We start from the raw sequence: 22,556 nt of genomic DNA, 5'->3' as shown, positions 1-22,556 counted from the left end.
AGAGCCCCGTGGTGTCCCCCCGCCCCCAACTCCAGGCCCCAGCTCTCGGGGCGTGTGCACTGCCAGGCCTGGGCAGCTGTCGGTCCGACGCAGATGAGCTCGGAGGTCCTCTTGCGCCCGGGGCTCCCTAGATCTCCAAGTACTCAGAGAGCCCCTGGGTCTCAGGCAGGAGGCCCAGGTGCACCAGGAGCCGAACCAGGAGGGCGGTGAGCCGCATAGATAGGGTCTCCAGCCTGGGTGGGAGGCCAGACGGGTCACAGGTTGGTGGGGAGCAGGTCTTACCACCTGCCCTGGATGCCGGCCCCCTCCCCTCCCCTCCCCTCACCTTAGGGCCACTTCAAACTTGAGCGTCTCCCAGATGACCCTGATGTGGCGCAGGAGGCTGGCACCGTAGAGGCCCTGGTACGCTGCACCTGCCAGGCGGCTCCAGCCCCTGACCGCACTGCGCAGACACACAGTCAGCCCGGCCCAGTCCCGCTCCCGCCGCCACTTCCCACCCCGGGCATCCCGCCAGCCAGCACCCACCTCTTGGCCATGAGGAAGTAGCGGTCCACAGGGGTGCCCAGGGCGGTGTTGATGGCACGCACGGTGTTGATGTTGCGCAGCACGAGCAGCATGGGCCGCGGCAGGGCCTTGAGCACCCCCATGATGTCCTCAAAGTGCTCTTGCGCCATGGTCTGCATGTAGGCCGCCTCCTCCCGGCTGAGCAGGTGGGAGCCCCACAGCTGCCCCAGGCGTACGGGCCGCTGCATGAGCACCTCGGAGAAGAGCAGGTAGTCTGGGGCGCAGGGCGGGCGGTGAGCCAGGCCCGCGGGCCCCACGAGCCCCCATGGCCGCACACCCCGGCCTCACCTCGCACTCCGAGCGCCTCCGCGTGCGTCCTCATGGCGGCGTCGTCCCTGAGCACGATGGCCCTCCACAGCTGGCACAGGGCTGAGCGGTCCCTGCGGGAAGCCGGCGGTAAGGCCCGGGCACCAGGCCCTGCCCCGCAGCCCCTCCAGGCTCCCCGGCTTACTTCCTGTCCAGAAACTGGTAGAGCCCGTGGTCCAGCAGCACCAGCTGGGCCTTCCCGTCGGGGCCTTTCCGCACCAGAACTAGGGACACAGCGTGTCGGCTCGTGTCCCCTGACCCCCGACTCCCACCCCGACCCCCGGGGACTTTTCCTACCATTGCCAGGGTGGGGGTCCGAGTGGATGAAGCCTGTATAAAATATCTGCTCCGCAAAAGCCTGGATGAGCTTCTCCGCGATCTGGGGAGAGAACGGGACCGGGCCACCATCACCCTGTGCTTAGGGCACACACGTGCCCGCCCACGCCCACACACTCATGCACAGGCACTCACATCCTTCACCGCCAGCCCCATGCACTTGATGGCCTCCACATCGCTGACCTTGCAGCCCTCGCAGAATTCAGCCGTCAGCACACGCTGGGAGAGAGCAAGTGGCTGAGCTCAGCAGGGCTGCACGTTCCCACCCAGGAGGGGGCCCAGCCCACCTTGCTGGACGTGTCCCAGTGCACGCGGGGGACCACGATATAGCGGAAGTGCTGCAGCTCCCGGGCACAGCGCTCGGCATTTCGGCCCTCGTTCTCGAAGTCCAGCTCCTGGGCCAGGGTGCCCTTCAGGTCCTAGGGGCCACATGGGCAGCTGGGGGTCCAGGTTGGGGACCAGCCCACCCCAGCACATAACATGCGGACCCTGCTTGCTCCGGCCTCTGGGCAGCGCTTACCTGGAGGACCCAGCTGAAGCCGAAGCTGGGGTGCATGAACTCGATGAGCTGGAGCAGCAGCTCCAGGGTGTGGATGTCGCCGTCAAAGCGGTCCCGCAGATCGATGTACTGCACCTGCGTTGGGCGAGGGTGCAGGGAGGACCCAGGGCTGCCAGCACCGCCCCAGACCCCGCTGCGGTGCAGAGCAGGCCCCCACGCACCTTCACGGCCACCTCCGTGCCGTCGTGCAGCTTGGCTCGGTGCACCTGGGCCAGGCTCGCGGCGGCGATGGGCTGATAGTCGAACTCCCGAAAGAGCTTGTGGGGCAGGGCCTGGAAGTCCTCGAGGAACAGCTCGTCCACCTGGCAGGAGAGGGTTCTTGGAGCGGGGGGGGGGGGGGGGGGGGGGGGGGGGGCCCGAGCCCCCCCCCCCCCGGGGGGGGGGGGCCGGGTGGTGGGGGGGGGGGGGGGGGGGGGGGGGGGAGGCGCTGCCAGAGCCCCCCAGCCCAAGTGCAGGGCTCACCTCCTGGAACCTGCGCGTGAGGGCCCTGTCCTCCAGCACACGCAGAGTCCTGATATACTCCGGGGGCAGCAGGTGGTTGAAGGAGCACAGCCCCTGGCCCAGCTTCACGTAGAGGCCCCCATTGCTGATGGCCCCGGCGACCAGGGCATCAGCCGCCCGCTGGTGACATGCAGACATCACCTCCAAGTACCCCGGGCTGTTCTGACCATAGGCATGGAGGGAAGGGATGGGGGCGGGCGGGCACCTCCTTAGTGCCCCCAGCACCCACCTTCATCTAGCGTGTCACCGTCCCCCCACTTCTCCCACTGTGGCTGGGATGCAGGGACAAACCTCTTCCACCCCGCGCAGGACGACGTTTGCACACCACCAGTAGTCCAGGGAGATCTGGAGGCCTATCCTCAGAGACCTGTGGGCAGAGGCTGCCTTCAGCCCTCGGCGGGCACGGCACCTCAGAGCCGTCCCACCCCCGCGCCTAACCACCGGCCCAGAGCGAGCATGCGGCAGGGGCTGCTGGGCTCCCAGGCTGGACCAGGAGGGAGAGGACAGGCTCTGGTCTGGCCTCCTTGCTCTTAGCACTGCCAGCAGGGCAGTCTCAGCTCCCGGTCTACACCACCCCTGTGCCCGAACGTGCACCAACGAGCACCCAGCACAGACGGGAGGGGCGGGAGCTGGTGGGGGGGCGCTCCGGCCCGAATGACCAGGCTTCTTTCTCATTGCTCTCTTACAGCACCTGAGACCTGTGCAGCGCTGACGGCTAGTGAGCGGGCGGCTGTCACCAGCTCCCGTGCTCAGACATGCCCTCGCCCCAGGCCCCTCTGCACCGCGCGCCCTGCCGAGCCCCCAGGCGCTCTCCATGTGTCCGTGGACAGCAGCCTCCAGGGAGCTGGATCCCAGAACAGGGCTCCTAGTGCTCTCCACGGTCCTGGGGACCCGGGCCCCTCCTTATGTTGGCAAGGGTACTCACTCCCCGTGGCCCAGGCTATGGACAGGCCGCCCTGGGTCTGGAGAGGGAAGGAATCAGGGCTGAGTCCAGCCTCCAGCATCACAGACCGCAGACCCTCAACCCTTCATGAGAGGGGTGTAGGGCTCCTGTTCCTCAAGGAAGAAGCCCTGAGGGGACCTGGGGCCCCTGGTCAAGCCAAACCTCTAACTTCTGCCTCCCACCTCCGGCACAGGAGGGTCAGAGTTGAAGGGCAGGAAGGAGAAGGCTGCTGGGTTCTGGACCGGTTTGCCTCCCTGCTAGGGTATGTGCTACCCCCGGCAGTCGCGGTGACTGAGCACGCCCGAGCAGCGTAAGGCGCGGGCCGCACTGCACTCCACAAATGAAGGGCTCTGTCCCACTCACCCCCGGCCGGACCCAGGGAACAAACAGGACTATCTGTGAAGAACAGAGCGCATGGTTGGCAGGGTGAGCAAGGACACAGGAATTCTCTGAGCTCCCTAGAGATACAAAGCGGGGGAGGGGGGCTTCCCTCCTTCCTGAACAATTCAGTCCAAAAGGGAATGCAAGGTCTGCAGAGGGGTGGGGGTAGTTGCTACACTCGGTGACTGATCAAATAAGTCACTGAATTATGGACAAGGGAAGCCAAGATTCTTCCAGCTGGAGAAAGGAGTAAATGAGAATGATCTCTGTCCTGGGAAGTATCTGTGTGTACAAGGTGTGGTGTGTACGGCTAGACACTGAGATGGACATGTGTAAGTGTGCGCGTGCACACAGCCACACGTCCAAACAGCCCCTGGCTCTAGTCTATGGAAGGGCCTGGGAGCAGACCGCCCAGAGCAGTGAGCACACCAACATCCATGCCCTGGTCCTTAAGACCCTTCCTCCGGGGGCACCTGGGTGGCCCAGTCGTTAAGCGTCTGCCTTCGGCTCAGGTCATGGTCCCAGGGTCCTGGGATCGAGCCCCGCATCGGGCTCCCTGCTCCGCGGGAAGCCTGCTTCTCCCTCTCCCACTCCCCCTGCTTGTGTTCCCTCTCTCGCTGTGTCTCTGTCAAATAAATAAAAAATCTTAAAAAAAAAAAAAAAGACCCTTCTCTGTTCCAAGGAACCAGGCTCCCAGGAGAATGGCTGAATCCAGGCCTGGGAAAGAACAAGACGAGCCTGGAGCATCTCCGTGCAAGAAGGAATAAAATGCTCCAGAGATGGAAACACTGCAAGAGGACTCGGGGTGGGAGTTAAAACAACAACAACTATTTGAAGATGTAATGGCAAAATCTAGGTTCACTGTACAGTGTTTCCAACTCTGCTGTTTGAAATTTTTTACAATACAATGTTAGAGATAAAAGAAAAGGATCTACACCTGAAAGTAATATTACACTGTTTGTTAACTAGAATTTAAATAAAAACTTGGAAATAAAAAAAAGGATCACAAAGGCTAAACCCAGAAAAACAACAACAAAATAACCGACATCAACAGAGAGCAATCCATACAATCAAACAAAAAATCCAGGGGCGCCTGGGTGGCTCAGTCATTAAGCGTCTGCCTTCGGCTCAGGTCATGGTCCCAGGGTCCTGGGATCGAGCCCCGCATCGGGCTCCCTGCTCAGCGGGAAGCCTGCTTCTCCCTCTCCCACTCCCCCTGCTTGTGTTCCTGCTCTTGCTGTGTCTCTCTCTGTCAAATAAGTAAATAAAATCTTTAAAAAAAATAAAAATAAAAATAAAAAATCCTTAAGTCCAGACTGATACAAATAAATGGGGAGAAGAGAAAGTTTTCTTACAGTAGAATGGCAACTAACAGATGTGGCACAGCTGAACTAGAAAAACCACCATGTGGGGCCCCAGTAAGAATGAATTCACCTAAGGAGTCCTGGGAGCTGCTGAGCCAGTGGGCAGAAGGGCAACGGGAACCGACCCCAATGTCGCTCCAAGGGACCCGGACAAACCGTGCACCGCCCCGGGGGTGCAGAACGTGACAAAATGCACCAACTGAATCCAACCCCGAGCAAACCTCAGACAAACCCAAATGGGGGGGCCTTCTACAAAAGGGGGCAGCAACATTTTTCTTTACGAAGTTAGACGGTAAAGATTTTGGGCTTTCTGAGCCATGTGGCCTCCCGTCTGTTGTCACAGTGAGAGCAGCCCAGGTAACGTGCACAGCGGGCAAGACCACAGGTCCAAGAAAGCTTATTTATCCAACGGGCAGCAGCCATGTTTGGCCACAGTCTGCTGACCCTCGCTGGACAGCACCACTGGTTTATAAGCCTCCCAATGTGTCAAGGTCACGTGTAGTGAAGGATTAACTTCAGCCAGAAAGGCCCAGCCTTTGCCCCAGCTCCTGGCAGGTGGCCTCTGAAGGCCTGCGATCTCCCGAGTGACAGGAGTGTCTGGGATGGGTGATGGGCCCGGGCAGTGCATGCCGATGACGTGCTCAGATCGCCAGAGGTCAGCCCAGCTGGGGGAGGGAGGGAGACTGGAGGCAGCTCAGTTGGAGGCCAACGATTCAATCACGCCTAGAAGGAGACTCCCGTGGAAACCGTGCACACTGAAGCTCACAGAATGCCCGGAAGGCACCGTGGCATGTCAGCGACAGGGCAGGAGTAGGGGTGTCAGGTCTCTGAGGACATGGAAACTCTGAATTTGGGGCTCTCCCGGGCCTCACCCTGTGCATCTCTTCCTTGGGCTCATTCTGATTTGTATCTTTTTTTGCTATGATAACACCTTAATCCAGAGTACGGTACTTTCCTGAGTTCTGTGATTTGTCCTAGGGAACCATCAAAACTGATAGCCCTGGGCGCACATGGGGGTCTGGGGACCATGCTTGACCTGAAGTTTAGCCGTAAGAGCCAAGGAGACACGGGGGCACTGTTCTAGGTGGCAGGAAATTAGAGATGGGCCTGGTACGGGATCCTTGTGCTAAAAAGCTTATTGCTGGGATGCTTGGTGACAGGGGGATGAGTTTAGGTGGTCAGAGGCTCGTAGCACACCCATGTCCTGATGGTGCTTATGGACGATGTCCTTGTTTAGGAAATACACCCAGTTTGCAGGGACAATGGAGCACACAACTCATTTGTCTAATTCCTACAACTTTTCTGGACACGTGAAACTGGGTTCAAAAAAAAAAAAAAAGCCCACAGGTTCCTGAGAAGTTAACATTCAGTAAGGGGCGGGGCGAGAAAGCACGGACGCGACGCAGACGCCCACCCCCGTCTCCGAGCCTCCACACACACGCGATGCGTTCTGACCGCTCTCCTACGACAGAACGAGCTCCCGACCCCCTGGCAGAGCCAGCCCCGACGTGCGCCCCACCCGTGCTCCGTCCTTGGGCTCCCGCACACACTGACGCTGACTCTGGAGGCCCTGGGGTCACCCTGTGCCCAGCCTGCCTGCCCTGCACTGGCTGGGGCTCACAGCGGACAAGAACATGCTGGGAAAAGAACAGTTGTAGCTGCTCCCTCCAACCCCAGCTCAGCCTCCGAAAGCGAGCTGTGAAAACACATTTTCTCAGGAAGGAAGCCGAGAAGGCAGGCGTGCCTGCAATGGGGCGTCTGACACTGGGAGGCTGCAGCATGTGGGAAGCGGACGGCGAGACCGGCCCAGACACGCCACGTGTGCATTTCGGAAGCAGGCCGCACGGGGACCGTCCCCACCAGTCCCACACAGTGGAGAGCCACAGAAGAAAAGACAGAGCCAACTCCAGGCTCTGCCCTCATCCACCTCAGGACTGGGAGACTGGACAACCCTACAGGACAGAGAACTCACTACCCAGAACCTGCCCAGGAGGGCCACGAGGTGCTTTAGGCAAACCTGACCACCGAGGGAGACACGTGCGCAGGGGCGGGGCCGCCATCAAGGAGCTAAGAAGTGACCAGGCTGTCGTGTCCTCATAGCAGGAAGTGGTCAAGCATTCAGCCATCCACCCGACCATGACCTCCACCAGCATACATTTCAGGGAAGTTTCTGGCTAAGTGCCTGAGGCCTTCGTAGTCCTAAGCCTCCCCCTGAGAGATGGACCCAGGTTTGAGAGGCTGCAGGTGCTCAGAGCTGCAGCCCCCGACCCCGCAGCCTCCTCAAGCAAGGAGGCTGAACCACCTCCCTGGGCAACCATGTGCACCCCCCAGTCCAGCCCAACAGTGCGTTTGGGTAGACTGAGGTTTCACTCAAAGCCAAGAGCTGGTTCTCAGGATTTCTTGGCTGTAGGAATTCCTCCAACAGGAAGATCACCCCTACTCCCCAAGAATCTTGCACTGGTAGATTAGGGAGTATGAAAAGGGCCTTCAGTTTAAGGCACCCTTAATATTAATGACCAGACACTACCCATCTCTAGACCAGTCCACTGGGACTGGAGGAGGGATGGCAGCCCTCCCCTCTGAGCCCCAAAGCCCTCTGGATGCCAACTCTCCTTGGGGGAGTGGAGGCGAGAAGAAAGAGGAAGAGGAGGAAGCAGCTTCCTATCTGCCCACCAGCTGGCAGAAGCCTGACCAGCTCTCCTCCCTCCAACTGGCCGAGGGTGATCTGAAGGGTCTTTAAGAGGCCACGTCTGGTGTGCTCGTTGGCACTACGACCACGTGGACCTGGCCGTACTGGAATGTCTGGAAGGCAGCTTGGAAGTTTCAAGCAAAACCCTGCAGCCCCTCGCAGCCCCTCCCAGCCCCAGCTCCGGCTCCACACATCTCAGGACAGGCCTGGGCAGGGGAAAAAGCCGCACCGTGCCCCCACTCCTTCTACCTGCTGAAGCGCCCCACGCCGTCCACTACGAGCCTCATCCTTCTCTTCTCCTGAGGCTCTGCTGTGAGATAGCGGGCCCCAAGTAGCAGGGGTACCCCCAGCATCGTGGCAGAGAGCGCCTTCCTCCATAGGGGCTGGGATCTGAAGGACCTGGAGGGAGACAGAGGTGTATGGTGCAGGTCACTTCCCGTCTGCCCACCGGGCCGGGGCTCTGCGGGCCTCTGCTGCCCACAGCCTGAGGGGCGTTCTCAGCCAGAACCTGGCCCACCCCAGGGAGCTGCAGCTTTACCAGAAGCCCCTGCAGGCAACACCGGTTCCAGAGGCCCGAGCGGTCACTAGTGCGTTCCAAGTCACCTTGCCTGCGCCCCACAGATACCTTGGATGCCAGGCTCCAAGGGGCCAGTGAGCAAAGAAAGCAGCTCTTTGGCCTCACGGGAAGCAGCTCACAGGCAGAGCTGAGACCCTCACCGGACGAGGGCCTCCTATGCCATACGGAGTTACAAGCACTGTCGCCCAAGTGAACTGCCAAGTGCCAGGATGGTAGAGCTGCGCAAGGTGCGCAGGCGACAGGGACGAAGGGAGAGCCCAACGGGAGCCTGGCATCTAGTCACACGCCTGCCCCAAGGTCACCAGGCAGCGAGTGAATGCTTGGGTAACTCACTGCGGCCCGCCAGGCCTGAGTCTAGCCTCCTGACGCTCCCCACCTCACTCCCTCGCTGTCTTGCCCACTGGCCTCAGGTCTGGAACCCTCCTACGTCCAGTTCTTGCTACTTCTCCCTCTTGTTTTGGCCCCATCCACAGCGGTCCCACCCTTCTTCACGGTTCTAGCCTCGGTGTGCTCATGCCGCTGCTGTCGGGGAGTCCTGCCCCAGGGGCACCAGTCCCTGGCGGGGGCAGGGGGGCTACCAACCCCAGGCCACCACACGGAGGAGCAGATGCATCTGTCTTGAGGGTGGAAGCACAGGGAAGTCCAGCCTTGGGCCCCACAAGAGAGGTCTTCCATCCCTGCCTGGCAAGAGGCACGGGCCCTACAGGGCACCCGGGGCTGTGGAGAACTCACCAACTTGCGGGCAGGACCCTGAGGTTTCTCCTGGGGAAGGCAGGGGGGGACCGCCAGGGGTTCCGCCTGCTGTGCAGCAGGGCAGAGTGGAAGCCGCAGAGCTGTGACTGCAAAGTGAGCAAACAGCACAGGGTCACACAGGCCCGGAGCCGAGGGGCAATCCGTACCTCCCGGTACCCAAATATGCCATCAACGCCTGTCAGCACTTGCAGGGCTGTGCTCGGGGCCAGGCCTACATGTTTGGTTCAGGAATGCAGGGACAATCCCACCTCTGGAGAGCAAGGCCGAGATCCAAGAATGACGCGAGAGAAGGCAAGGCTACACCGTTTGCACCAGGAGCTTCTGCCTCGAGGCACCACGGCAGGTCATTAGAAGTGCCCACCGCTGTGCATCCCTTCCGGCCCCGCCTTGGACCCTCTCCTCCGGGCCCTGGGACCTCTCACTATTTGTCTGTTGCTCAGCCCACTGACCAGCAGCCTCAGGAAGTCATTCTGAATTTCCAAAGGAATGATCAATAACGCTTAATCACACAATCAGAAAGATGTCGCTCTCGGGTGGAAGACCAGAGGCAGTAAAAGGGACGCTGTGTAGGTGGTCGTTCTGAGAACGCCTGCTAGGACCCCAGCGGCGGAGACCTGGAGGAGGGCGGGGAAGGCCAAGTGGAAGACGTGCCGCGCGGACGGCACAGTGCGCTGGTTTATTCCAGTGACCACAGAAACATCATGGCTCTCCTACGCTTACTGACGACCCTGGTCTCCCCAATCTTATTTGAATTATGGGGTCTTAAGAGTTCCTCAACCACGAACTGCCAACTGCAAACTCTCTTTTTAGGGAAAAAAAGGTTATGCATAGTTAGTCATGACCCATGGCACAGATGTTAACATTTTTATCGTGAACCCTGGACCAAATAAAGGACTGACTTTCCAATCATTTTCTGGCCAAAACACACAGCCCTGAAGACAATTTCAAGGACTGCAAAACAACACAAAAGTCAAAGGAAAAGGTCCATGACCTATTGTCCCAAGAGGAGAACACAGGCTGACAGAAAACCTCTGCTCAGCAAGGCCACGCACAGCGAGCACAGAGCCTCAAGGAAACCCCCCCGAGGCGAGACAGGCGGCGCAGACAGGAGGGGAGGACCAGTGGCAGGAAGAGCCCCTAGGCTTTCTGTGCACCAGAGCAGGATAGCACAGCCCGCCCTCCCCCGGCCCAGCCCTCTGGCCCGCGTAACCTGACTCGGCCACATGCACACAGCTAGCTGAGGCTCAGCAGCAGGAGAGGAAGCCCAGAGGATGGGCATCTGTGGCCACAGATACCTGGGGGAGAGTTGCTCAGGACATTAGAGAGTGCCTGCAGCACGGCTGGTTCCACACTGGGATCCCAAGGGTTTGTGACAACAAGCAGGTGCGCCAGGAAGGAAAGCCCTGCCCACACCATACACTCCCCTCAGATGCATCTCTGTCCAGGCTCCGTCCGGCCCCTGCCTATTCTCTTCAAGGCCTTCAGCCCCCTCCCTCCCTGTACTCCTCACCCGATTCCCACCTTCGGCCACACATACCCGTCACACAAACCCTGCCAGAGATGCCCTGTGTGACACTGGGTCCTGTATGCAACCAGGGGCCACAGACAGATGCAGACAAAGCCAACAAGACACAGGGACAGCATGGGGCACAAGGGAGGGAGGATCCTGCCACCTGGCAGCGAGCAGGACGTCCACGTGAACACCAGAGAGGGTCTTCTATACAGAGAATGGGGACTCAGTAGAGGCCTGAAGCCAGGAGAGCACAGGGCATTTCTGGGGAGGAGAGGCCTGTGTGAAAGGCTGGAAAACATACTGTATGCTCATAGGTGGGGGGTTGTCCAAAAAGAGTGGGCAGCAAAGTGAGCTGGAGTCAGGCAGAGCATCCCAAGGGGCCCTGGGGTTTTCCTGCAGGGAGGGGGCACTATTCTGGGGAGGTCAGTCCAGGAGGAGGGTGCTGGGTGATGGAGCCCAGTGGATTCAAGGCAAGTGTGAGGAACTGGCAAGACGGCCCAAGGCTGGTGCCTGGCAGCCAGGGAGCGCTTCGATGCCGTCACAACTCTGGCCAGTGAGGGCTGTGCTGTGATTCCGACCTCAAGGAGACTGCAAGCCCGCTGAGTAAGAACTGACAACCACCAGCCGCCAGCCAGTGGAGCTCAGCACTCACGGTCAGTGGCCCTGAGCAAGTCCAACAAGTGGCTCCAGGGTGCGGGGCATCCTGTAAACAGCCTGGCCTCTTCGGAAAGTCATTAGGATTCATGAGTTGGGAACACTGGTGCTGGGCACAGCCGTTAATCAATTCTCTGCTTCTATAAATATTTGCAGGGACGCCTGGGTGGCTCAGGCATTAAGCGTCTGCCTTCAGCTCGGGTCGTGATCCTGGGGTCCTGGGATCGAGCCCCGCATCGGGCTCCCTGCTCTGCGGGAAGCCTGCTTCTCCCTCTCCCACTCCCCCTGCTTGTGTTCCCTCTCTTGCTGTGTCTCTCTGTCAAATAAATAAATAAAATCTTTAAAAATAAATAAATATTTGCAAAATTTTTAAAAGATTTATTTATTTGAGAGAGAGAGCAAGCAGAGGGAGAGGGAGACAAGGAGACTCCCCACTGAGTGAGGAGCCCGACATGGGACTCGATCCCATGACCCTTAGATCATGACCTGAGCCGAAATCAAGAATTAGACGCTTACTACCTTCAGCTCGGGTCATGATCCCGGGAGTCCTGGGATGAGTCCCAAGTCGGGTTCGCTGCTCAGCGGGGAGTCTGCTTCTCCAGCTCCCTCTGCCCCTCCCCCCACTTGTGCTAGTTCTCTCTCAAAAAAAAAAGAATCGGACACTTAGCCAACTGAGCCACCCAGGCACTCCAATATTTGCAATTTTTTATAACAATAAGTTAAAAAACAATCACAGGAAAAAAGTGGGAAGACTGTTGTAGACTGGGAGGCTAGACAGACAAGACGCCCAGGCGCACCTCAAGTGGCAGGAAAGCTCCTATAAACACAGTCCTGGGACAACAAGCTAGTCAGAATACGACAGACATTCAGGAATTACTGTTCACACTCCTAGGCACGATTAAGTTAAGTGAGAATGATGTTTAGGGGATGCATGTTGAAATGTTTAGAGATTGTGTCAAAATGTCTGCAACTTACGGGCGCCTGGGTGGCTCAGTCGTTAAGCGTCTGCCTTCGGCTCAGGTCATGATCCCAGGTTCCTGGGATCGAGTCCTGCATCGGGCTCCCTGCTCCACGGGAAGCCTGCTTCTCCCTCTCCCATTCCCCCTGCTTGTGTTCCTGCTCTCGCTATCTCTCTGTCAAATAAATAAATAAAATCTTTAAAAAAAAAAAAAAAGTCTGCAACTTACTTTCAAATGGTCATAGAAATAGGAACAACTAGAGCAGATATTCATAATGGGTGGATCTAGGTGGTGGGTATCGGGACAGTTAACTATGTAGGACCATTCTGTCAGCTTGTCCCTGTATTTGAACGTTCTCATGATCAAAGTGGCAGGCATCTGCTATGCTCTTCCAAGTCCCAGTCAGGAAGGTGGCGCTGTTTTATTATCCTATTGTTTCCTTTATAAATTTGCAATCACATACAAAGCTTTATAAAGTTACATAAATGACTAAACTGTGAATCCCTTACCTAATATAGTCTAATACAAATAATTACCTTTACCGCCTCCCCCAGTTGCAAATACTTTACTACACTGTCAATTCTATTTTTAACCTTCCTTTTATATTATTGTCATGCATTTTTAAGTTGTTTTTGGTTTTTTGTTGTTTTTTGTTTGTTTTTGAGAGGAGAGAGAGAGGGAGGGTGTGGAAGGGGCAGAGGGAGAGGGAAAGAATCTTAAGCAGGACCCATGCCCAGCACAGAGCCTGACATGGGGCTCGATCTCACCACTCTGAGATTATGACCTGAGCCAAAATCAAGTCAGATGGTCAACCAACTGAGCCACCCAGGCGCCCCTATTTTAAGTTTTTATTTTACTTCCAGCATAGTTAACATACAGGGATTCAACACTCACACACATCACCTGGTGCTCATCACAAGTGCACTCCTTGATCCCCACCACCTGTTTCCCATCCTTCCATCCTCCTCCCCTCTGGGGACCATCCATTCTCTATATTTAAGAGTCTGTTTCTTGCTTTGTCTCTCTCTCTTGTTTCTTCCTTTGCTCATTTGTCTCTTAAATTCCACATATGAGCAACATCATATGGTATTTGTCTTTCTCTGACTTACTTTGCTTAGCATTATTACTCTTTAGCTCCATCCATGTTGTTGCAAATACCAAGATTTCATTCCTTTTTATGGCTGAATAATATTCCATTGTATATATACCACTTCTTCATCCATCATCAGTAGATGGACACTTGGACTGCTTCCATAGTTGGGCTATTGTTGATAGTGGTGCTATAAACAAAGGGGTACATGTATCCCTTTGAATTAGTGTTTTTGTATTTTTTGATAAATAGCTAGTAATGCAATTGCTGGGTCGTAGGATAGTTCTATTTTTAACTTTTTGAGGAACCTCCATACTGTTCTCCAGAGTGGCTACATCAGCTTACATTCCCACCAGCAGTGTAAGAGGGTTCCTTCTTCTCCATATCCTAGGAAGGTGGCATTTTGAAGATGAGGCAGCTAGGGCAGGGCAGGGGTACTCACCAGGGGCAACCGTGTGCCCAGGACATCTGGCATTGTCTGGAGACACTCTTAGTTGTCACAACCTGGGAAAAGGGGTGCTCTTAGCATTGAATGGGTGGAGGCCAGGGACACTGCCCAACACCAGACAGTGCCCAGGATGGCCCTGCCCTAGAGACTCAGGTAGACCCAAGGCTGAGAAGGGGCAGACTATGAACGCAGACTGCTGAGCCTGGAATTGGAATGCAGGTTCCAGCAAGCACTAGCTGCGCAGTGAGAGCAAGCTACCTCCCCCCCCTGCACCTCAGTTTCACTGTCTACAAAGCAAGGACCGCTGTACTGTTCATGTATGGGTCAAGCGAACATTTGCAAAGCCCTCCGCACTGCGCCCAGCCCACACGACAGACCAGGCAGGTGGGCATGCTGAGGTCATTCTGGGGTCAAGGAGCAGCTACTCTCCACAGCCCTCCTGCTCACTGTGCCATGCCACCTGCTGGTCCCCGTGCCCTTACTCTCCTGCCAACAGCCCTGCCCCCAGGAGTCCGCTCCACCTAACATGAAGAAGTACGTACTTGCTAGATTAAATTGAACTATTTATGTTAACAGATCATCAGCTTCCCACAGCTTTTTCAGGAGAAAAAAAATAGCACTTAGTCCAGAAGATAAAAGAGACTATTTCCAACATATGTAAAACTTGGAGATAGGTTACATATAGAATATGAAGAAATGCTTTACTTAACAGGAGCCGAAGGGCAGGAGTGAGTGAAAGGACAGCAAGGTTTGCTGCAAAGTTCCAGTGGTGTTCATGGATTCAGAAGCACCACCGCCGCAGACAAAGAAGGAAAATGGCCAAAGCTGACAGACAATGATTATTCTGAGACATTAGCATTGAAAGGAAAGGAAAAAGGAAAGGAAAGGAAAGGAAAAAGGAAAGGAAAGGGAAAGGGAAAGGAAAGATTTATGAGCTATTCTAGCCAATAAACTGGAGGAGCAGAGAGAAAGGCCTCATGATTCGGAGGCTGCGAGCACCAAGGCTGAAGCCAGGGATGGCAGGGAATGTAACATGCCAGAGCCCAGGCACGGCTGCCCCAAGACTGCAGGCTAAACCCAGCATCACAAGAGCCCCAGACCCTCCAGATGCCCATGAGGGCTGAGCAGGAGGGGCTATACTCGTGTTCTTTCACAGAGGAGCAGGCTAACTCTGAATTATTTTACACTAAAGCACAAGGCCCTGGCTGTACCCCAAGCCTCAGAGGGGGCAAGGCCAGAAAGGTAACCGCCCCTGGCCGCAGTTCCCCAGTACCAGTTTCTGCTTTCTCAGATGCCGTTGCAGCAGTAAGGACTCGGGCTGCATCTCATCATTCCCCAATTCATTCCCCAGCGGTGAGTGACTCTCCACTCCCACTCCCATAACAAAGGTCCCTCTGGTAGAACCTGGACAGCCCACACAGCACCAGGCCCAGGTGCCTGGAATGCCCTTCGCCAGACCCTAATTCCCCAGTCCTGTCTCTCATCCCCCCCATCCGCCTCTGCAAGTTGTACACGCCTCTCCCACTATCCTTACCACACCGGAGTGTTACTGTTAGTCTCTGTTCCCCCACCAGACTGTGCAGGGTCCACCTCTCAACCATCTCTGTGCTTCTAGGATCTAGTGCAGTGCTTGTTAGATAAAGCAGGAACTCCATGAAGGCTTGCTGAACTGAGATAAATGGTGACAGAATGAACCAGAACCCCACACGGCCCAACCCTGGATGCTAGGTGAGCAATATGAAGAAGGCCACGGTCAGGTAAGAGATGGCAGCAGCCCCTGCAGCAGGCGGGCTCTGCACAGGACTCCAAGGATGAGGCCTCATGCTGACAACTCCAGAGCCCCACCACAGTCCACAGGCCCATTCAAGTACCTGGCTCTCCAGTCTGGGATGGCCAGTGCTCCTCAAACTATCCCCATCATCCAAGAGACATCCCCGAAGCCCAAAGAAGTCACATGACTATAAATATAGGACAGAACTTGTAGCCAAATCTTCCAGGAACCAGTCCAGGGCAATTTCCAGCACATCACATATAACTCAAATCACACCCAGAGCTTAAGCACCAGAACATGAAGCAAACAGGCAAAGAGAGAGCTGTGGATCACCAGAATGACTACATGCCCTGGCTTGCCTGGGACAGCCCTAGCTTACACTTGTCTCTGCACCCACCACCTCAAAGCCTTCCAGTTTGGACGAGATGAAATGGGCCTTCTCTACTCCAGTCTCTCATGTTTTTTGTTTTTTTTTTTTAAAGATTTTATTTATTTGACAGAGAAAGACACAGCGAGAGAGGGAACACAAGCAGGGGGAGTGGGAGAGGGAGAAGCAGGCTTCCTGCCGAGCAGGGAGCCCGATGCGGGGCTCGATCCCAGGACCCTGGGATCATGACCTGAGCCGAACGCAGACGCTTAACGACTGAGCCACCCAGGCGCCCCCTTCTCATGCTTTCTTAGAGTGTGTGCACAGCCTGCCTGCAGAAACAGAGGGAACTCAGCTAACAACCTATAAAGTAGGGAGGGAAAAAAAGGCTCTGACTAGTGAGACTCAAATAGATATTACAAAGGTCACCAACAGGCCAAGCTACCCGCTTCCCTGCCACCCTGTCGATAAGACAGAGCACATTAGGGGTTGAAAGGTCATTGCAGGCAACCCAGCCCACAGCATTAAGAAGCACCTGCTGCATCTCATGATGAGGCCCAAGCCAGAAGAACTACAGAGGTGACAAGAACCACGCCTGTTTCCTGGCAGGGTCAACCACCCTGTGTACTTAAACAGGAGAGGAATCCAAGGCACAGAAATGTTCCCACAGGTAGGAAGTGAGCCTAGGAATCTGGGCCCACGAGAGGTGGCCTAGAGGACCATGAATACCCTGCCCTTTTCTTTTCCAAGGGTCTATGACCCTCTTGGCACCAGTCAGGTCTCAGAGGCTTACTGGGCTCTGCTCCACTTACCAGATGTGAGCAGCTCCTCATCAGAAGCTAAAACCTGCCTGCCCACTCCTTAGGGCGGTTGGGAGAATTAAGTGACCCAAATATGTGCAGACACTTTGTGAGCTGTAAATTGCTGAGCTAAAGGCCAATTCAGTGCCTGTCTGCCTGGCTCTCACACTGCCTCTGCCGCATCTTGATCCATAAAACACCCTTGTGGAAGGCACGCTCATTGCAAGTCACAAAAATGAACAGAAATGCATCTGCACTTAAGTTGAAAACCCAAAAGACTCCACCTCAGAACTTCCAGAACTCATACAGGAATTCAGCAACGTAGCAGGATATTAAGTAAATGCACAGAAATCAGCTGCATTTTATACACTAACAATGAGACAGAAAAAAGAGAAATTAAGGAATCGATCCCATTTACAATTGCACCCAAAACCATAAGATACCTGAGAATAAATCTAACCAAAGAGGTAAAGAATCTGTACTCAGAAAACTATAGAACACTCATGAAAGAAATTGAGAAAGACACAAGGAAATGGAAAAACGTTCCATGCTCCTGGATTGGAAGAACAAAGATTGTGAAAATGTCTATGCTACCCAGAGCAATCTACACATTTAATGCAATCCCCATCAAAATACCATCAACTTATTTCACAGAAATGGAACAAATAATACTAAAATTTGTATGAGCCAGAAAAGACCCCGAGTAGCCAGAGGAATGTTGAAAAAGAAAAGCAAAGCTGGTGGCATCACAATTCCGGACTTCCAGCTCTATTACAAAGCTGTCATCAAGACAGTCTGGTATTGGCACAAAAACAGACACATAGATCAATGGAACGGAACAGAGAGCCCAGAAATGGACCCTCAACTCTATGGTCAACTCATCTTCGACAAAGCAGGAAAGAATGTCCAGTGGAAAAAAGACAGTCTCTTCAACAAATGGTGTTGGGAAAACTGGACAGCCACATGCAGAAGAATGAAACTGGACCATTTCCTTACACCACACACAAAAATAGACTCAAAATGGATGAAAGACCTCAATGTGATACAGGAATCCATGAATCCTACAGAACACAGGCAGTAACCTCTTCGACCTCAGCCGCAGCCACTTCTTGCTAGACACGTCTCCAAAGGCAAGGGAAGCAAGGGCAAAAATGAACTACTGGGACTTCATCAAGATAAAAAGGTTTTGCACAGCAAAGGAAACAGTCGACAAAACTAAAAGGCAACCCACGGAAGGGGAGAAGATATTTGCAAGTGTCTTTTTTTCCCAGTTTTTTTTTTAAAGATTTTATTTATTTATTTATTTTGATACAGAGCACAAAGCACAAGTAGGCAGAGAAGCAGGCAGAGGGAGAGAGAGAGAGAGAAACAGGCTCCCCACTGAGCAGGGAGCCCGACATGGGGCTCGATCCCGGGACCCTGGGATCATGACCTGTGCCGAAGGCAGCCACTTAACTGGGCCACCCAGGTGCCCCTATGCAAATGTCTTATCAGATAGGCTAGTATCCGAGATCTATAAAGAACTTCTCAAACTCAACACCCAAAGAACAAATAATCCAGTGAAGAAATAGGCAGAAGACATGAACAAATATTTCTCCAAAGAACACATCCAAATGGACAACAGACACATGAAAAAGAGCTCCACATCACTTGCCATCAGGGAAATACAAATCAAAACCTCAATGAGATACCACCTCACACCAGTCAGAATGGCTAAAATTAACAAGTCAGGAAACGACAGATGTTGGCGGGGATGCGGAGAAAGGGGAACCCTCCTACACTGTTGGTGGGAATGCAAGCTGGTGCAGCCACTCTGGAAAACAGTATGGAGGTTCCTCAAAAAGTTGAAAATAGAGCTACCCTACGACCCAGCAATTGCACTACTGGGTATTTACCCCAAAGATACAAATGTAGGGATCCAAAGGGGTACGTGCACCCTGATGTTTATAGCAGCAATGTCCACAATAGCCAAACTGTGGAAAGAGCCTAGATGTCCATCGACAGATGAATGGATAAAGAAGCGGTGGTGTATATACACAATGGAATATTATGCAGCCATCAGAAAGGATGAATACCTACCATTTGCAATGATGTGGATGGAACTGGAGAGTATTATGATAAGTGAAATAAGTCAAGCAGAGAAAGACAATTATCATATGATCTCACCAATATGTGGAATTGAAGAAACAAAACAGAGGATCATAGGGGAAGGGAGGGAAAAAAGAAACAAGAAAACCAGAGAGGGAGACAAACCATAAGAGACTCTTAATCTCAGGAAACGAACAGGGTTGCTGGAGGGGAGGGGGGTCAGGGGATGGGGTACCTGGGGGATGGGCATGAAGGAGGGCACTCGATGGAATCAGCACTGAGTGTTGTGTAAGACTGATGAATCACTGACCTCTACCTCTGAAACCAATAATAGGCTATATGTTAATTAAATCTAAATTTTAAAAAAAGAAAAAAAGAATCGCATCCATACTGTTTATACCTAACCCTACAAGGCTAGGCTTACTAGAAAAATACAAGCCCTGTAGAAAACTCCAAGTTGAAAATGCTGATAAACCCTCTCAGTCTCTTCAGCTCTAAACCCTATGAGGAAAAGGATGGATTCCTGGGGCCAGAGTGGGTGAGAGCGGGGTCAGTGGTTATGACCCCAGGTTGAAAAGGTGCTGATCCTGGGGCACCTGGGTGGCTCAGTCGTTAAGCGTCTGCCTTCGGCTCAGGTCATGGGCCCAGGGTCCTGGGATCGAGCCCCGCATCGGGCTCCCTGCTCGGCGGGAAGCCTGCTTCTCCCTCTCCCACTCCCCCTGCTTGTGTTCCCTCTCTCGCTGGGTCTCTCTCTGTCAAATAAATAGGTAAAATCTTAAAAAAAACCCAAAACGTGCTGATCCTAACTGCAGATACACCAACATGGGAGGCCCCACTGAGAAACAGAACGGGAAGCGCAGCGGCCACGTCCAGGGGCTGGGAGGACAGCCCAGGATCGGGCAGAAGTCTCGGAAGGCCGGCGCGGGGAGCGGTTTCAGGGCCGCCGGCGGGAGCCCGGCCCGAGGCCGCCGCCCCCACGCCCCCCAGTCCTTCCTCTGCTCAGACGCCGGGCGGCAGGTGTCTGCTCAGGGTGACGGGCGGCGCGCTGCAGACCGGGGCAGAGCGAGCCGGCAGCAGGGGCCTCCGGTCGGGCCGCCGCACGGCGTGAAGCAGGGAGGCTCTGAGGTCAGGGGCTGGGGTCGCTCCCGCGAAGAACCGGGACGCCGACAGCGGTGAAGGACGCCCGCCCCCAAGAGCCCCGACGGTCCCTGACGCGGCCCAGGACGGGGCGGCTCGGCGCTGGCCCCGGGGTTCCGGACGGAGGCTGACGGGGCCTGTGGGAGCGGCGCCCGGCCACGCCGGGCTGCGAACTCACCGGCCGCCACATCTTCCAGGCCGCCGCGCCGCTCCCGCTCCGGCTCTCGCTTGCCGCACGCCCCCGTCTCCCGGCCCAGCAGCCCCTGCGGGGCGGGGGCTCAGTGCGCACGCGCGCCCCCGGAGGCCACGCCCGAGCGTGCCCGCGTCCGCGTTGGAGCAGCGCCCCCTGGCGGCCGCCGCAGCCTAGATTTAGGGCTAGGACAGCGCGCCCTGTGTCCACTCCGGCAGGCGATTCCGGGTCGGCTCCCACCGAATGGAAGCCGGGGCTCGGGGAGGTCAGCTCACTGGTTCCCCGGGAGCTCAGCGCATGGGCGGACGCGGGAGGGTGGGGTGGGGGGACACTGCTCTGAGAGCTGGAGCCCGGACCGGTGGGGCGGGGAGGGGCTCAACACTTACGTGCCACCGGTTAGGGTGAATCTCTTTCCCTGCTTCGCGGCTCGCTTCCCTCGCTACAAAATGAGGTTAGAGCTCCTTGTTGCCTGGATCGGAGCCGGGGACACTTGTGGGCGTCTGCTGTGTGCCGGGCGTCATGGCAGGCGGACCGTCAGGAGCGACGCCCTGAGTGGTGAGCACAGGGCAGGCGAGACCCACGGGAAGGCTTCTTCCCCCCGCACGGGCCTGCCAGCGCGCCCGGGTGGCAGGGCAGGGCCCGTCCCCTCCTCTCAAAGGCCCTCCCCGCCCGCGCCAAAGCTTCTCGTCTCTACTTCTCTCACCGGCCAGGGAACACCGCCCGCTCCAGGTTCTCTCCGCTCGCCGGTACCCCGGCCTGCTCAGCCTCCTCCGGCCTCGGCAGCCGCGGCGCGGAGCTCGGCGCCGCCCCCCTGCGGGCTCCTCCTTTCAGGAGCCACGCCCCTAGGGGTCGGGCCCTCTGGCGGCCTGGCCGTCCTGCGGCGGCAGCCCTGGGCCTCGTATCCCCCACTCCACGCTTGCCAAGTCCCCCACCTTCACGTGGACTGCTCCAGAAGCTTTCTCCACTAAGGCTGGTCCCACCCGGCAGCTCTCCTATCAGCTCCTCCCCATCCTCCCTCAAGGTTCCTTTGGTCCCGCATGGCCCCCCCTGCCCCCACACGGCTCCTCCCTGTCCACGTGGTTTCTCCTGCTCCCGCAAGGGCAGCCCAGTGGTCCCTGCAGATTGTCCCTTACCCCGGGCCCAGGTGAAGCCAGTGTCTCCTGCCGTGAAACACACCACCCCAGGCCTCTTCTGCTACAGCTCAGGGCCCAGAATCACCTTGTTCCCATCATCCCCCTTGTAACAGAAGCTGGGCTCCATACTCTGGCTGAATGCGGACAGCTGTCCTCACTGTTTTTTTGCCTGGTTTATCTTCACAGCCCTGTCCCTGGAGTCTGGGCTAGGGCCTGACAGTGGACCTTGAGCCCCTCCCAAGGCCAGGCTTTCTGGAATGTTCCCAGTTGCATACATTGAGCCTCCTCACCTAACCCCATAATGTTTATTGAAACCGGTCCAGGAGATAGTGTAGGCCACATAACAATGCTTCTAAAGTGTCTGGGAAGTGACACCAGCAAGGCTGAGAATGGCAGCATGAGCCCAGACACAGACACTGCTGGAAGCCTGGGCCACATGCCTGGGGCTGGGAATGGGGGAGGGGCTTTCTTGTCCACTTTTGGGAAAAAGTACAGCCGGTTCCCTCTCCCCAAACACACAAAGGAATGGACTCTGTTCTATTGCCACATCAAAGGACTCTAGTACTGACTGGGGCTCCTGTCCCAGGTACAGACCCCTGGCCTGAAAGGGGGGAATCTACCCCTGGTGGTGCTATGTGAAGTCAATTCCCCAAAACTGAGATGGCCGGGCCCCAGGAGCACCAAGAAAACTTTCCCCAAGTGACCACTATTCCTGGTCCATGCAAACCCCAGACACAGTCCACTGCAGTGCTGCCCAGTCAGTCCCCCACTCCCAAGTACATCTCCCAAATCTCCCAGCACCCCTGTGTTCCCAAGCCCATGAATCTACTAAACTGTTGTTTCTTAAAAAGGAAGTGTGGGGCGCCTGGGTGGCTCAGTATTAAGTGACTGCCTTCAGCTCAGGTCGTGATCCTGAGGGTCCTGGGCTCGACCGCTGCGTTGGGCTCCCTGCTCAGCGGAGAGACTGCTTCTCCCTCTCCTCCGCATTCATGTTCTCGCTATCTCTGTCTCTCTCAAATAAATAAAATCTTTTTTAAAAAATGGAAGTATGTATTTACTAAGAAGCATGATTTCTCACACAAACATAAAATGAACATGTGCGTGGGGACTAAACAATGTCCCTGCAAGAGATATGTCCAAGTTCTAACCTCTGCAGCTTGTGATGTGACTTTATTTGGAAATAGGGTTGTTACACATGTAATTGAATTAAAGTTCTCTGGATGAGACCATCCTGGAGGAGGATGGCCCTAATTCCAGTGGCTGGTGTCCTCATACGAGAAGAGAGAGACCTGAGACACAGAGGAAAAGCCGATGTGGAGGCAGAGGTATAGACAGAGTGATGTGGCCACAAGCCCAGGGACATCCAGGATGGCAGGCACCACCAGAAGCGTGAAAGGGCCTTGGAGCAGGGTCTCCCTCAGAGCCTTCAGGAG

At 55.7% G+C, this 22,556-nt stretch overlaps 1 protein-coding gene across 3 annotated transcripts; it reads right to left on the bottom strand.

Moving 5' to 3' along the window:
* Positions 1-111: 111 nt before the first annotated feature.
* Positions 112-20,965, bottom strand: ADCK5 (aarF domain containing kinase 5). 3 transcript variants are annotated; one of them, XM_032415823.1, is made up of 17 exons: positions 20,694-20,965; positions 20,377-20,538; positions 13,632-13,693; positions 8,953-9,059; positions 7,893-8,042; positions 2,558-2,633; positions 2,228-2,428; positions 1,927-2,067; positions 1,727-1,840; positions 1,494-1,625; positions 1,342-1,425; positions 1,168-1,249; positions 1,016-1,094; positions 853-944; positions 526-778; positions 326-442; positions 112-233 (listed from the first exon to the last, which is right to left on the bottom strand). In XM_032415823.1, exons 3-17 carry the CDS (start codon positions 13,662-13,664, stop codon positions 128-130), a joined length of 1,767 nt encoding a protein of 588 aa, XP_032271714.1. In that variant the 5' UTR covers positions 13,665-13,693; positions 20,377-20,538; positions 20,694-20,965; the 3' UTR covers positions 112-127. The 3 variants fall into 3 exon arrangements, with proteins under 3 accessions (XP_032271714.1, XP_032271716.1, XP_032271715.1); XM_032415825.1 differs by lacking the exon at positions 1,494-1,625 and having other exon boundaries at positions 20,377-20,965; XM_032415824.1 differs by lacking the exons at positions 13,632-13,693; positions 20,377-20,538; positions 20,694-20,965 and adding an exon at positions 19,979-20,075.
* Positions 20,966-22,556: the final 1,591 nt, after the last annotated feature.

The sequence above is a fragment of the Phoca vitulina genome, unplaced genomic scaffold (genome assembly GCF_004348235.1).
Source record: "Phoca vitulina isolate PV1807 unplaced genomic scaffold, GSC_HSeal_1.0 scaffold18, whole genome shotgun sequence".
Lineage (NCBI taxonomy): Eukaryota > Metazoa > Chordata > Mammalia > Carnivora > Phocidae > Phoca > Phoca vitulina.
Note: the sequence above shows the minus strand (reverse complement) of the source record. Positions and strands in the feature narration are given on the sequence as shown.

Excerpts from the sequence above, each read along its gene's own strand:
- ADCK5 (XM_032415823.1), bottom strand. The coding sequence starts at position 13,664 with ATGCCAGATGTCCTGGGCACACGGTTGCCCCTG. Across the intron at positions 1,250-1,341 it reads TGGGGCTGGCGGTGAAGGAT|ATCGCGGAGAAGCTCATCCA; the intron begins GTGAGTGCCTGT and ends TTCTCTCCCCAG. Across the intron at positions 1,095-1,167 it reads GGACCCCCACCCTGGCAATG|TTCTGGTGCGGAAAGGCCCC; the intron begins GTAGGAAAAGTC and ends CTGTGTCCCTAG.